The sequence below is a fragment of the Cynocephalus volans genome, chromosome 10, assembly GCF_027409185.1.
Source record: "Cynocephalus volans isolate mCynVol1 chromosome 10, mCynVol1.pri, whole genome shotgun sequence".
In the NCBI taxonomy this organism is placed as follows: Eukaryota; Metazoa; Chordata; class Mammalia; order Dermoptera; family Cynocephalidae; genus Cynocephalus; species Cynocephalus volans.
Genome location: NC_084469.1, coordinates 80,179,015 through 80,195,395, shown reverse-complemented (window position 1 = coordinate 80,195,395; position 16,381 = coordinate 80,179,015). Strand labels below are relative to the sequence as shown.

At 34.6% G+C, this 16,381-nt stretch overlaps 1 protein-coding gene across 6 annotated transcripts in view; it reads left to right on the top strand.

Moving 5' to 3' along the window:
- The window catches only part of CYLD (CYLD lysine 63 deubiquitinase), a 63,739-nt gene extending 49,528 nt beyond the window's left edge, over nt 1–14,211 (top strand). For all 6 annotated transcript variants that reach the window (XM_063109176.1, XM_063109177.1, XM_063109179.1 and 3 more), the window contains 7 exons: nt 836–927; nt 1,769–1,835; nt 5,854–5,986; nt 7,236–7,344; nt 8,143–8,261; nt 8,546–8,762; nt 10,391–14,211. In XM_063109176.1, coding sequence (XP_062965246.1) covers nt 836–927; nt 1,769–1,835; nt 5,854–5,986; nt 7,236–7,344; nt 8,143–8,261; nt 8,546–8,762; nt 10,391–10,575 — 922 coding nt within the window. In that variant the 3' untranslated portion in view covers nt 10,576–14,211. The remainder of the gene's footprint in view (nt 1–835; nt 928–1,768; nt 1,836–5,853; nt 5,987–7,235; nt 7,345–8,142; nt 8,262–8,545; nt 8,763–10,390) is intronic.
- Nucleotides 14,212–16,381: the final 2,170 nt, after the last annotated feature.

The following is a 16,381-nucleotide window of genomic DNA, read 5'->3' as shown; positions in this document are numbered from 1 at the left end:
AGTACCTGTGTCTGCAGCTTTCCCTCTGTATTATAGTTGACTGGTTTTATTTGGTACTGAAACCTCTGCTTTCTTCATTGCAAGCTTCTCAAAGGCAGAGACTCTGTCTTTTCCACCTTACTCATCTTATATTCCCAGTGGCTAACAGGTTAGATTACTATGTCAGTGGTAGATGCTCAGTATCTGTTGGTTGCAGACAGCTAATGAGTGAATGAATAGTCAGTATTAAACATAGATTTAAGATTAGTTAGTTCTGACTGGCCCGTACTAAGGCCATGGTGGCCACTGAGGTCTTCTGAGCCATTTTTAGACTTAGAATTTTGTCAGGGATTGACATTAAACTTACTGAACGCGTCCTGTATTCAGAAAAAGATGAGAGAACGTGTCATAATTATGCTGATTAGTTTGATTACAGATTTTAGATTTTCAATTTCTTATCAATTTCCTTTCCCATTTCCTTTGGTGGCTATTTCACCCATTAGTATTAGAAGGACTTTCTCTTTCAAAATTGTATATTCTGTTTTATAAAGTAAATGCTTTAATTTCTTAAGCAAATATTATTTTAAAATATCAGTCACCACAAACTTTTTAAAATACATTTTTTCTTGTATTAGTATATGACAGTTATTTTGTAGTTGTATAATAGTGTTAATAGTGTCTGGGATAATTCTTTTATGTTTCAAATTTCAAGAAGAAGCCTATAATTGTTCTTCAAAAGAATTGTCTAGCCTATTGACTTATGACATGTTGGAATTGTATAAGAAATGTGTGATTATTAAGATGCGTGATATAATTTAATGTATATACCAGCATCAATTGTTTTCTACTAACATAGATATGGATATGTGTGTGCCACAAAAATTATGAAACTGAGGAAAATACTTGAAAAAGTTGAGGCTGCATCAGGATTTACCTCTGAAGAAAAAGGTGACTGTCTTAATTTATAGTATATATATTAAAAACAACTTGAAAACATATTCATATGCTAAATTATTAGATGAAATGTGTGCCTGCGTAGTTTTGGGTTTTTATTTTAAATTCTTTCTCTGTGTTGTGGTATTTTCTCCCCTTTTTGCAAATTCTTCCTCTTTTCTAAAAGTGAATGATGATGTGGAATAATAAACCCTTTTAAGGAGCTGGCTGGTTCTAGTATATTAAATGAGTAAATAGAAAATTCTTTCCTTTCTTTCCAGCAATGATATTCTGAGTTGTTTCTCTTTACATGATGAAAGGTTGCATTCAGTCATCTGCATTTTCCCACTTAGTTTTCCTTGTTATGAAAGGGAGTTACAAAACAGCTGATTAGTATTAAGTTTATTGTCCAAAAACAGTGTTTTAATCTATATCCATTCATAGCTACCGGATTTACTCAAAGATTCAATTCCTGACTTTGAACTTGTTAGCAGCATACTGCAACCAACTGTAATGTTTAAAGGCTTGATAATTACCAGTAAAAAGCAGGGCAGACTTCAGGTTTTATTCCACTTATTTTAAACACCCCCAAAAGAAATTAAAATTATTTCACTGTAACTGAATTATTATATCCTTTCAAAAGCAATAAAGTTATAACAGAATTGAAACATAATACTTTATTATAATCTTTAAATATCCTTTGTATTTTTAATTTGTCAAGAACACATGAAAACTGTGCTTTTAATTTAAATAATATTGAATGAATAAAATTCAATTCAGTATAGAAATAAGACATAAATAAAAAATGGTTTAAACATTTTGCATGTGACTTATTTGATTTTTTATTTTCTCCTAGATCCTGAAGAATTCTTAAATATCCTGTTTCATCATATTTTAAGAGTAGAACCATTGTTAAAAATAAGGTAACTTTTAATTGTTAAGAAGCATTGAAAAAATAGACAATCCTTATATTCACTGTCATTATTCAGTATAAATAATAGGTTACTTAATGAGAACTTGATATTGTGTTTGTTTAGGACTCTTAATATGCTAGTTGATTATAAATGAAAATTAATTTTGATCATTGTCCTCTCCATAGTGCCATACTTAACTTGAGGAATAAATCAATGTAAATCTGTACTATTAATTTGAACCCCAGTAATAAATATCATTAGAAATCATTTCTTATGAAACTGTATGTAAATATTTTTGTAATTTACATTAATGAACCTTTTAAGAGAATCTTATTCTAACCTAATCTAACACTGTGAGAACACTGTTTTTGACTACTCATCACTCAAAGAATTAATTTAAACATGAATCAGTCAGCTCTCTTGTTCTCAGTTTTGTAACTTGGTCTTTTTTTCCCTCCGTGTTGAATGAAAGACTTGAATCTAATGTAGTAACGTCCTTAGCGAGATGTTTTAAATGGCTGAACTTTCCAAATGGCTTGAATGTTCATACTGTCAAGAATGGACCTTTTTACATTGTAGGCTGGGTTTCTCTGTTGAAAATTTTGCTAATGTGCTGTACACTTCCTTAAAAGCTAATCATAGACAAGTCCTTTTACTCGTCTCTGTGTCTCAGGTGATGTTGTTTGGTGCGAGTGTTGAACTGATGGGTGAGAAGAAGGCAGGAAGGGTGGACAGTGTCACAAGTATGGTTGGATATTATCTGGGAAGTTATAACTAATGAAACAGAGCACAATGTATGAACATCAAGAGTACATATGTATTCAAAGGTGGCAGTAGTCACAGGTATACCTAGAAAAGCCTAGATAATTGTCTAGAAACTATTAGAATTAACAAAAGAATCTGTAATTTAACCATGTAAAAAATAACCATGGAAAAATCAATAGCAATTCTGTATTTCTTTAAGCAAATATGAAAGAGGAATAATTTCATACTTCATGAATTTGTAAAATACCAAGAAATCAATTTTATTGATATACATTTTGGAAAAGATAGATTTTTAAAAAGATTTTTTAGAGCTAAAAGGTGATTTGATTGATAGTGAGAAAGAGTGCATTCTTGGTAGGGAGATTAAATAGCTTAAAGATGTTAAGTTTTTACAGAATAATTTGCACATGAGCAAGATCTTAATGTATTTTTTTTGGAGCTCAGGAAAGTGATTTTAGAGTTATCTACAAAATGAAGTGGGTGAAAATACTGAAGAATTCCTTAAAAAAAGGAGTTCTATTCTAAGCAATAAAGGCAAAGCAATAGACATTAAAATAGTTTGTGATAATAGTATATAATTAGAAATATGAATCAATAGAATTAAATAGAAAGCTCAGAAATAGAATTAACTAAATGTAGTATTTTAGTATCTTGTAAGTCAGCCTTCAAACATGAATGGGGAAAGAAAGATATACTTAATACATGATGTAGAAATCTAGCAGACAGTTTGGGAGAAAAAAGTCAATTTTGTTTCTCATTTTAAAGAAATAAATTCCAGATGCTTAAAACAGTTGTTTTCATCCTTTTTTATTTTCCTTGCCTGACACGCATAAGGGATGTAGTACACTCCCAGTAATAACATAGGTTGAATACTGCAGTGATGCTCAGACGGGGTAGAGAGGGAGCAGGCACATCTTGAAATACATGAATACATCACAGTCTAAAGGCCTTGTGGAGCTTGAAAAGAGCCCTGGAAAGTTCTTACACCCCTGATGGGTACACTGTCCACTCCGCCCCCAAGTAACCTCTCCATGTAGAGCATGACTGTTTAAAGATTATAAAAAGATATTTTAAGTTAGTCCATTTTTCAGGTGTCATTCTTGCCCTCTACTCCTAGCCTTTCCTTCTGACGGAGGGAGAGTCAGCTGATGAAACAAATAGGAGGCTGAATACCTTAAATATCTGAACTAACAAAACAGTCTAAAAAGACTATAAGATATTCTCAAATGATTGATGAGGCAGAAGAAGGACTAGATACCAGTGAAAGATAAAAACAGATTTGATAACAAACAAAATCAAATAAATGAAAACAGAATTTCCAGAAACAGAAAAATGTATCATGGGTGGGAGGGGACACCTCACTGGCTGTGGAATGCACAGCTGAAGAGAAAATTGATCACAGCCCAGGGGGTTAAAGAGTTGGAAAACAAGCAAGAAAGGATAAGAGACATAGAGGGTGGATTCTAATTGGAGTTCCAGAAGGGGACACTACTGAGAATAGAAAAGAAGCAATGTTTCAATAGGAAATAATTGAAGAATTTTCAGTATTTTAAAAAAACTTAAATTCTAAGAAGAAAAGATGTATAGAATTCCTGAGTATGAAAAACCAAGACTAAATGATCACTCCGAGACTTATTATAGGATGTACTTGAGTAAAACAAAAATGAATTTAGAATAAAGGCATAGGATGCAAGAAACAAAGAAGACTCAAACAACAAAGAAGTGGGTAAATTAAGTCTTCACATTTAAAAAACAGTAACAATGATGGTAATAGTATCTAATCGTGTGTGCACTGTTAAAGATAAGGTGAAACTAATGTCATTGCCACTAACAAGAGAGCATAGCGATTTGAGGCAAAGTATTTCAAGAAAAATAATGAATAACATCAGCAATAAAGAGGCGAAATAGGGTTGGTCATTTAGCTTAGTTGATTAGAGTGCAGTCTTCTAACACCAAGGTCAAGGATTTACGGTTGCCAGAACTGGCTAGCTGCCCCCCCAAAAGCAGCAAAAATACAGGGAAAGTTTCAGATTGTATTACTGAGTACCTCTCATTATAGAATGTGGTCTGGGTATTCTTATTACATAGATATATCATACCTGTATTATATTTCATACTGCTGGGTAACTCAATCCGTAAAGAATTTTAGTGGCTCCCTATTATGGTCTGTGTCACGGAGGTTGACCACAATTATACAGATCCATGAATGTTTCTGTCTTATCTGTAGATGTCCATTTTCTTTTAACATTAACACATTTGTACCTTTTTGCCCTTAGATTTTCCATAGTGGAAAACTACAATTTAAATTGCAGTTAGATTAGATTAGATATTGTAAAATTAGATACTTTTCATATAGTACATTTTGTTTATTTTGGGGTATAAGTTGCTTTGGGAAGCTAAGGATTTCTGCAGGCTGGATTCTGAATAGCTGAGATTTTCATATGAAAACTATGTTAATATTTTTCCCTAAAAATCTTGAAATCTAGATATGTCATGATGTAAAGTATGACTTTATACCCAGAAATTCTGCTAAAAAGTAAATAGTACACTTAAAAATTATTAATCCTTTTGGTAAAGTTAGTCTTAAAGATTAATGGCATTCAATAGTAAAATATTAAGAAGGGTAACATTGTGATTAGCATGTAGTAGGCGCATACTTGGTATTTATTGAAGAAATGAGTGATCATCTAAGGAGACAGCATACTTTAGCAGAAAGAATAGTTAAGCAGTTGTTCGGACCCCTGGCTTCTGTACTTGGCTCTGCTTTTGACTTGCTAAGAAGTCATTGTCCTTCCTTACATCTCAGGGCCTTCATTGTAGAAATGAAAAGTTTGGTCTCTAAGGTCTAATAAGGGTCTGTCTCATTCAGGCATGTAAGAATTTATCTTCCTGTTTCAAGCATTAAATTTTTTGCCATTTTCCAGATTTGGACGATGAAGTTGAACTTAGTGATTTTAGCTTTTGGTTTTTGTTCACATAGTGCTTCTTGACTGGGGCTATTATTCCATTATTTTTCTCCTGATCATTAAGAGAACTTATCAATATAAAAACTAAAACAAGAAATCATTTATATGTTCTTGTACGTAAGAACATTTAATTATTTCATCTAAATTATTGACTTTTCTTCCTGTTGTTCTGACTATCCAAAGCTGCACCATCAATTTCATAGTTTTTCTGTTCTCACTACTGCTAGAACAACTTCACATTTTGATTTAAGCATTTAATAAATAAGTTATATGTGTTTTTCCCTCTATGTCTTCAGATCAGCAGGTCAAAAAGTACAGGATTGTTACTTCTATCAAATTTTTATGGAAAAAAACGAGAAAGTTGGAGTACCTACAATTCAGCAGTTGTTAGAATGGTCATTTATCAACAGTAACCTGAAATTTGCAGAGGTTAGTGATACTCACTTATTATATTTTGTATGAAAGTTCTTAGGATTATTAAGACTACTAGTAGGTTCAATATCTATGGATTTTAACCAGCTGAGAACAGTTTGAAACACAAACTGTTAAGAAAACACAAATTAAAAAAAAAATGCAGTATTTCAACTTTGTACTTAAATACTTTAGGATTAAGATTGAACTTTTTGGATTTTTGGTGCCAAAGAAAAACACAAAGCTAATTTGTAGCTTGAAACTTTTAAGTAGTTTAAAGCAAAAGGAAGACTTGTGTTTTTTTTAAATTGTCATTTTACCCACACATTATTATCCAAATATATAAAAAGAGAATGTTTACATTTCTTTCTTCATTAAGAGACAAAATGTCAATATAGTTATCCCTCGATATCCATGGGAGATTGGTTCCAGGATCCCCTGTGGATAATATTCTGCGATGCTTAAGTCGCTGATATAAAATGGCATAGTATTTGCATATAACATACACACATCCTCCTGGGTACTAAAATCATCTTTAGATTAGTTGTAATACCTAATACAATATAAATACTATGTAAATAGTTGTTATACAGATTGTTTTTTAATTTATGTTATTTTTTAGTGTCACATTATTATTTTTATTTTTATTTTTTTAAAATTTTTGATCAGGGGTAGGTTTAATCCCCAGATACAGAACCCATGGATACAGAGGGCTAACTGTAAATTCCTTCATCTTGGTTTGCTAATGAACAAGTGATATAAATTGTTTTTCTTTTACTGCGTATCTTGATGATTTTAGTGGTACATACTTGTGGTTTGTTTTTAATGTTTTCATTTCTGAAGGAATGTTTTGATAAAACCTTTGGTAAAATACAGCCATGGTTGAAATATGAGTATAAGGAATAGTATCCTTCCTTGATGACAGTTTCTGATTATATTTGCAAAAACAGTTTCTCCAAAACCTTTATGAAATATAAACTCTAATGAGAATGCCACTTTATAGAGTCATTATATTATTTGAGACCCAAGGTTATTAAACTACCTGGCCTCTAGGTATTGATGTGTGCATGCGATCATGGACTACTTGAGGACTTGTGGCTTGTGGGTGCCCTGCATTGACACTCCACAACCACGGGTGGATCCTGTCTCACAGGCCACCAGCATTATAGAGGAAATCACTGCTTGGTTTGACAGCCATGACTATTTCAATTTATAGGGAAAAATTTGTTTTAGCACTTTGATTTAAAAATATATATCTTTTTATTAGGCACCGTCATGTCTGATTATTCAGATGCCCCGATTTGGAAAAGACTTTAAACTATTTAAAAAAATTTTTCCTTCTCTGGAATTAAATATAACAGATTTACTTGAAGATAGTAAGTATAATGTTTTTTAGTTTGTTTTATTTGTTTTTTTAAGAAGTAGTGTGTCAAGTCATTCTCATTAGTTGCAAGCAAGGGTCTAACTGTATACCATACTTCTAAAAGGCAATTCATTATCTGATAAGCCTTGAAATATAAAGCCAGTAATTTTAGTTCTAGTAATTTATTCTGAGAAAATAATCAGAGGTGAAAATAAATATTTTGTATGCAATATGCTTATTGTCATCTGATTAAGATGTTAGGAACAACCTAAATGTTAACAGGTGAGGAGTTAGTTAAATGAGTTGTGTATCTGTACAATGAAACTACTGCCATTAAAATACATATTTTTGAAGGCCAGTGTATATGAAAATGGTTATGATGTAATATTAAGTGAAAAGTACATATTTTCTGTAAGAGGAGCTTAATATATATATGTATATATGTGAACATACACACAGTTATACACACACATACACAGATAGAAAATTATTAGAAAAAATTCATATTATTGACTGTTTCTTTCCTGCTAACTGAAATTGTGATGCTTTCAGTTTTTTTCTTTACACTTTCTTGTATTTTCGAATTTTCGTCAATGGACATTTTATATTCAGGGTGGAAAACACCCGAGAATATGTTATCTAAAATAATTGTCGTTTGGTCAGAGAAAATCTCTTTAAAGATATTCTGAGTCCAAAGTTTAAGAGGATAGAAGAGGGGTAGACTTATTTTAAGAATAACTTTTTAGAAAATCTTTTTAGTGATAGAATGCATTTTTTTAAAGGCTCCTTATCTCCACTCCCGTCATTTCAGCTCCCAGGCAGTGCCGGATATGTGGAGGGCTTGCCATGTATGAGTGCAGAGAATGCTACGATGAGCCGGACATCTCAGCTGGAAAAATCAAGCAATTTTGTAAAACCTGCAACACTCAAGTAAGTTTGCCTTCACTTAATGGATGATCTCTTGTTGAACAGTAAGTTATTCATAGCTGAAAACAAATTTTAGGTTTTGAAGTCTTTAAAATCATAATTAACTTTAAAAAATTCATAATAAAAGGGTATTATTTATGCCTCTTCTGACTATTTACTTAATAGACATGTGTGCAAGACTCGTTTGTTATTTATAAGGGATGTATTCAGTAACAGTAAGTGGAGTCCATTCACTTGAAACATTGAGTTTAGCTCATTAATGTCATTCTCTTCATGTTCTGTTTTAGGTTCACCTTCATCCCAAGAGGTTGAATCATAAATATAACCCAGTGTCGCTTCCCAAAGATTTACCTGACTGGGACTGGAGACATGGCTGCATCCCCTGCCAGAAGATGGAGTTATTTGCTGTTCTCTGCATAGAAACCAGCCACTATGTTGCTTTTGTGAAGTATGGGAAGGATGACTCTGCCTGGCTCTTCTTTGACAGCATGGCTGATCGGGATGGTATTTTAAAATCTTTTCCTCTGCATGTGGCAGTGTTTTAGTTTGTAGTGGGATAGTTCATAGGGGGATTGTTTGCTCTGAGTAATAAGATATTTTGTGAGAAAATCATTTCAGAAATATCTTTGTGACACAGTCATAAATTTAGAAATGCATTAACAATCCTGATACCTAACCTAAGGGATAATATTGTTGTGATATTTTGACATGCGTATGCTCTTTGTTAAAAAGAAGAATCCTAAAATTCTTATTTTCATGCTGAGAGATTTTATTTTTAGCTTCATTGTCTTTTATTTTCAGGTTTCTCTCATTTTCACATAAGCTGTACTAGTTATTTATTGAGTACCTAAATGCCAGACTCTCTGGGAGTATGTTAAGTTATTTAACCTAAATCCTTGCAAAATGGAAGTTGTTACTATTTTTCTGTTATTAAAGCTCAGGTTTAAGGTGCCTTAGTTTACTTATCTCAGTCTTTCTGATTTTAGTTATATATATATTTTATATTAAACCCTGTTGTCTTCCAAATGACCAAAGCTAAGAACAGAAGTTAAATGTGCTGTTTGGAAAAGTAAGCCTATTCTGCATTTAATGTGTTTCTTCCTGGAATAGGGAATGTATTAAACTTTCTGGGCCATTTTCTAGGATACTTAGTCTTTATTTATAAATAATGAGTGCCCTGGGCTCTAGTAAGTTTCGGGAATGAAATGGTTATCAAAAAAGCTACATTCTTACCTATATGGAGTGTACAGGTGAGGACCAGCCCTAGGCAAGGTTGGGAGGTATGACTTCCATGTTCCTCTTTTTTTCTTATACCCCATTTTCCCGTTAGCCACTCTCTCAAGCTCTAGTCTCCATCATCTTCCTGAGACACCCCCTGTGGCAGCCTTTTGGCCAGAGGCCCAAGCTCTAGGCTAAGAGTTCTCAACCTTTTTCAGGTCTCAGATACTTGCTGGATGCAGCCCAGCCCCATCTGTAAATGTGGCTCTAACCCAGTTGACATTTGCATATAACAGCATAACTCAAAAACATAAGAATTTCAGACATTTGGAAAAGCCATCGAGAGAGCTAAACCAGAAAGGCCTTTCCTGGAATCTTTAAAACCACACTCCAGAGCATCCTCATTCATAGTCTGATGATATGTAAAACAAACTGGGCTGGAGTTGTGCAAATAACATTTTTCAAATTTAGGGAAATATAATAGTGTTCATTTTACTATATCTGCTCTAAATTGGTCATGTTCATGGTGAAGTGTACTGGGGTGCTTGTGCCTTTGAGGGGATATAGAAATGTGAAGAACTGAATGTTGTGTGCAAATGTGTATAACATTACTTCTTAATTGAGTACAGAGAGAAGCCTGGAGAGTAGGTTTTGGGCTTTCCTCAAGGTATATGTTCTTTTACCAATTTTATTCACAGTTGGCCCCAAAATCCTTTCAGAAACCAAGAAATGAGAAAATGGTCGATAGTTAAAAAGGCTTTAACTTCTAGTAATCAGAAGTAAAATGAGTCTTTCAGATCCTAGAAATTAGCCTTTACTAAATTATTGGATCATAAAATTGTTTTGGTGGGGCAGGGTAGCAAAAGGATTTAGAACTTTACTGCCCTAAAAAGAGTTCTTCTCCTTTTTCATAGGTGGTCAGAATGGCTTCAACATTCCTCAAGTTACCCCATGCCCGGAAGTAGGAGAATACTTGAAGATGTCTTTGGAAGACCTGCATTCCTTGGACTCTAGAAGAATCCAAGGCTGTGCACGAAGACTTCTCTGTGATGCATATATGTGCATGTACCAGAGTCCAACAATGAGTTTGTACAAATAGCTGGGGTCATCTGAGAGGTGAAGATACTGAAAGCAAAATTTTAATGTTGCATTTTACTCGAGCTGGCAGTTTTGTGCACCATCCGTTGCCGGCAATGGATGTCTTTGTGGTGATGACCCTTCAGAAAAAGATTCCTGTGTTTAAAAACAAATTGCTTTTGTGTTACTGAAGTATTTAATAAGAAGCATTTTGCACTCTAGAAAGTATGTTTGTGTTGGTTTTTTAAGAAGTCTAAATGAAGTTATTAATACCTGAAGCTTTAAGTTAAGTGCATTGATCATATGATATTTTTGGAAGCATAAAATTTTAATTGTGAAAGTTTAAAACCTCATTTAGTCCATTGAAAATGTAAATAAATGTGTCTTCTTTATGGACCAACGATATGAAATCATTTTTCCTTTGTAGCTAACGGTTGCCTGGAGGAAGAAGTAATTTGGTTTTATTAAGTCTACTTTCAATCCAATTGTTAAAGGTGTACTGAGTTTGATTTGTTAATTCTTTCCTATATAGTGCTGATTCTTGCATGTCTGCAATCTGCTGAGTTTCTGTGTTTCTGCAATAGTGGTCAGAAAAATACTTAAGTTCATTTAATGGTGTTGTTTTCTATTTGTTCTGGTTTTGAGATAAATGAGTGATTCTGTCATAAAGTGTCCATTTTTGATGTAACTTTTCTGGAGGATTAGGATATTCAGCAATTGAAGCTCTTCATTGATAGTAGTAACTGTCAACTAACAGGTTTTTTTTTTTTTTAATAAGGCTCTCTAACTATTTTATGGAATGGGTCTTAGTAAATTTTATGAAACGATTGGAGTTATAAATAAATATATATTCCTATACAAATATACAGCCCATAAAAAAATAAATTTGATATATAGAATTACTCATTAAACTTCCCCTGAAGAGATGAATTGGACATTTAAACCTCTATTATTTTAAGTAAGACTGTCCAGAACTTAAGTTTGATCAATCAGGTGGGTATTCTCACTAAATTTAGTTTGACTTCACATGAGAAATGACAGTTATGTATCAGATATTTTATCGAAATGTTAATAGCAGCTTTATCCTCCTTCTGATTAAATAAGTAGAAAATGTCTGTTTTCTTAGGTAATATCCATCATATGTGTAGAGACCACCATGGATGTTGTAGACTAGAACCGTAGATTATAAATGTCAGTGCCGTGGAATGTATATTCTCTGAGTGTTGTTTTGTGGTATTGTTGTCATTCTGGAATGACTTCCTAACCATGCAGAAAGACAGAAAAGGTGTCATATGTATATAGCATATGACTTTAATGTGAAAAAAAGTGGAAAGAATCTTTACAAGCCCTACAATTATTTTTTTTAAAGGCACTTTTACCTTTTGGTTTTATCATTTCATTTTGCTAATATTTATTAGCTTTATAAATCATAAATGATAATAAGGTACAAAAACTCTTTCGTCTTATTATTTTTTCATTTTTAAAATGAAAAAGTACATCCATTTTTCATGAGGTTTTGTACTGCTGAGTGCTTAGGTTGGGGTGGTAAGATGATTACTCTATCAGAGGTTGAGGCTGAGGAGCACTGGGCTGTAGGGCTGGCCCTGCCTCCATCACCCTTGGGTCAAATGAGGGATGTGGGATGCAGGACGTCCAAGGTCTCTTCTAGCTGTGACCATCCACAAGTCCAGTTACCATGTAATAATTATGTGTTCAATGAAGAAATGGATGAATGAGATTGTCATGTGATTTTAAAAGATCAACTGGAGGAATAATTAGGACTCTCTATATAGGTAAGACTGGTTTAAAAATAAAAAAAAGAAAAAAAAAGAAAAAGAAGGCAATTCCTTTTTTGTAGAAATTAAAACCAAGTAGGAGTTGAGAAGGATCTGTGCTGCCCAGGTTCTCATGGTAGAAGACTGGAAGAAGACTTGTTTAGATGCATGCATGGTTTCAAAGCTTGGGGTGTGGAGGCTCTTTTGAGTGGGCGGGGCCTCATCCATGATTTCTGATGCCGTTTTCTTCAAGTGGAGCTTTATGTTTTTTTAATGTTACTTGGGGGAGGGAGCACTCAGTGAAGGGATGCCAGGGCCTGGCTCTGGTGGTTCTTGGGGAGGCCTGGGTCCTTGCCTCATTCCTGAGTTCTAGCAGGCCAGCCGGAAAGCCTTCTTCCCCTACCTGTCCCTTTTGGTTCCCTCTGGGTAGTCCCTTCCTGTTCCTTGTTCCAGAAGAGCCTGGTTTGTCAAGTGGGGCATAATCAGGGCTGGGCCATATGGTGCAGGTGGCCAATGTGCCTGTTGATTTATTTAACTTTTAGCCTTAAATTTTTTTTAATGTTCTCCTGTTGGCTTTCTAAGTGTTTTGGTTATCCCGTTTTCCTTATCATATCTACAATCAAGATAATAATATGGTAGAATTATCTTATTTATAGCATGATTCATGATACATAGCTACAAATACAAAATATAAGAAGTCATATTCCCCCTCCCCCACCCCCCCAAATAAATACACATTAACGTGTGTGTGTGTATGTGTGTGTGTGTGTGTGTGTGTGTGTTTATATATGGGGGAGAAGAAAAGGGGGAGAGAGAGAGGGAGAGAGAGAGAGTGAAAGAGCAACCATGTTATAATATCAAGGCTAAATGTGTCTAGTCCTTCACTATCAGCTTTATAAAGGAGTTTGACTCCATCCATAAAAGAATGTTTTATAAGACTGGGAAAACACACTGAAAACCAAGAGAAACAGTAGCAAAAATTAGTATAATATAGTTGTTAAGTTGCTAAGGATTTTATCCTTAAAATAGTTTAGAATTTTTATAATTCACATTCGCCAAATACTGTGGGTAAGTGGCTAGGTTCTTCCCATCCCTTGGATTCATTTATTTTTTCACATAAGAGCAAGGGGAAGACATAGTAATTAACCTTATGGCACTTGTGTTGTCACCCACATTCCTGGTTGTTTGAACATGTTATCTTTATAAATTCAGGAATTACTACCCTCTTCAGCTGGATCTTGATATCTAGCTAGATAATTTATGTCTACTTGGATGATTGTAGTCTGTAATGTGAGTAGAGAATACAGTATTAGGCCTTAGCTGAGTGACTGCCAACCAAGAAGTATTTATCAGACATTTATTAGGTGCATAGGTCAGAGGGAATATGAAATATGGTCTCTGCCCTCAAACAGCTTACCACCTAACTTAACAACAGAATATCTATTAATGGTTGCTTAGCTTAAGTGTGAGGGTGACAGGTCTGGGGAAGCTTTGGGAAACAGTGTGGTGTAACAGGAAGAGTAGTGGACCAGGGGACAAGAGACCTGGGTTCTAGCCCTTTCTCTGTCACTTGCTCTGTAATCTTAGACATCTTGACTTCTTGGGCTTTAGTTCCTTCTCTGCATAATGAAGGGGTTAGATTATTGAATTTTATAGGGAAAAAAATGACAAATTCCTGGGTTCCAGGCCACACATGCTGTATCTGACTTCATGAAGGGGGCCTAGGTAGTCTGTTAGTATAAAGCTTAGTAGGTGAAACTGATGACCAGCCAGGTTTGAAATCCACTGAACTGGAATATCTCAATGGTACCTTCTCTTTTTGTGATTATGTGATCATATAATGTTATTGTATTAATTATTCTACATAAATGGGGGTAATTGGATGTTTATTATGTTGTTTACTTCTGTTTACATATGAACTTATATAAATAATTCATTTTAGTTTATGTACCTCAACCAGCTGTCTCCTAAATGTTTTAGCAATCTTTGGAACACAAGTCTTAAGAGAATATTTGATGGTATTTACCTGGACATTTTCTTTTTTTTTTTTATTGGTTATGAATATAAGCTGATTGTCACCCCTCGTGCCCATGATGTGAGGGCCAGATTCATACTGGTAAGCATACCCATTACCACAAATTGCATTTTTACCTTGTGTCTCCCACCCAATTACCCCCAACCTCCCTCTCCCTCCTCCTTTCCCCCCGACTCCACTTTGTAGCCCAAGGTATGTTCTCTCCCTCTGCAAGTCCAGCACACCACTGTGGTCTTTCTTTCCTTCACTCTTTCTCTCTTAGCTCCCACATATGAGTGAGCACATGCAGTATTTATCCCTGTGTGCTTTGCTTGTTTCACTTAACATAAGTTTCTCCAGGCTCATCCATGTTGTTGCAAATGGGAGCATTTTATTCTTTTTTATGGCAGAGTAGTATTCCATAGTGTATATATACCACAGTTCCCTTATCCAGTCATCCATCAATGGACATTTAGGTTGGTTCCAGGGGAAATTGAGGCTCTGGTGGCTAAAGAAATAGTAAAACAAAATTCTCATGCAAAACTAAAGAAAAATATTAAATTATTTCTTACTATCTGCTACCTTATGATGAAAATTTTAAAATTACATGGGAAGAGTTTTCTCTGGGGTACCGAGTTTTCTCAGGTAACAAGTTGTTTCTTATCATAAAGTAAGATGTTCTTGTCAAAGTAGGCAGGACATAAAGCCTGTCATTAAAAATAAGACCACTTTTTCTAGGAGGTGGTGATAAGAATAATATAATTCTCTCACAGTTCTCTGTCAGTGAAAATAATACTTGAATTCCTCAATGCAGTAGCGGGTGGTGTAGGAGAAGGGCATGTTCAAGTGGGAACTAGTGTGCAAACCAGGGGGTGGAGGAGGAGAGAAGGTAAAACCCCTTAACGCGGATGTGTGTGGGGCCACATGAAGGCAGGGTTTCTATGGGCCTCAGGGCATTGTCCCTCTTGTCTGGGACTAGGAATTTAGAGAATGAGCCTTCCTGCAGGGAATTAGCATTGGACGTGTGTGCGTTCTCCTTTCAGGTGTCCTATTGCGGGGAAGAGCAGGAAGTGGGTAGAAGACGCTTCATCTGATTCTAATTCCTGGAGCAGCTGAAGGGCTTCTCTTGAGTCAAAAGCAGTGGTAAAAAATTAATCAGCAAATGTGGCCATGGATAGTGAATAAGTAGGAAAGAAATATATTCTTCCTTCTCGATCATAGCAAACATCAGTATCTGTAGCTAAGTTTCTCAAGAACCCCATTTGATTTCCTGGTCCTTTGTCTTGGCAGTGATGACATTTTCGTGTCACCATATTTTAAAGGCTTCACTTCTTTTTATAACATAAGTCAGGGAGAAGGGCCAGTTACAGGGAGATTATCCTTTCAAGCACCACGACTTCAGATATAATTCTCTTGTACTTTTAAAACTGTCCACTTTCACTTTTTATTTATTCCAGAGGGGTTATAACAGGAAAAGCTCAATTGTCCATGGTTTTATTTTATAAAATGGCCCAGTACTGTGGAATTTTAACTCCAGAAAGTCTTAGCATCATATTATAAACATTTATGTAGATTAAAAGAAAAAAAATCTCATTTGAAACTTCCCAGGGAAGCTGTGGTTATTAAGGTGGTATAAAGGAGTGCGTTTTGTACTACATTCCCCTTTTCTGTTATCTTGTTCAACATTTTTCATTTTTTTGCCTGAAGAATGTCCTATGTTTATGAAAGCATTCTTTAACAATAATACCACATAAAATATCCCTCTACTATCAGATTGCTCTGATTTAGCCTTAATTTTGTTAAATTTTTTAGAGATGAATGAAGTGCTGCTGTGGAAAGAAATGTACTATATACTATTTCTGTATCATTAAAATCAAATTTTTATGGTTCTTTTCCCTTGATTTCTTTGGGGAAGTGTCTTGGGTTATGGGAAAACTGAAATCAGGTCTCTACAACTTTGTAAGTTTTTATTGTAGCACCAGGAAAGGAGGCTCCTTTGGCACAATGCCGTACCTGGGCACATCGCTGGTTCCTTGTCA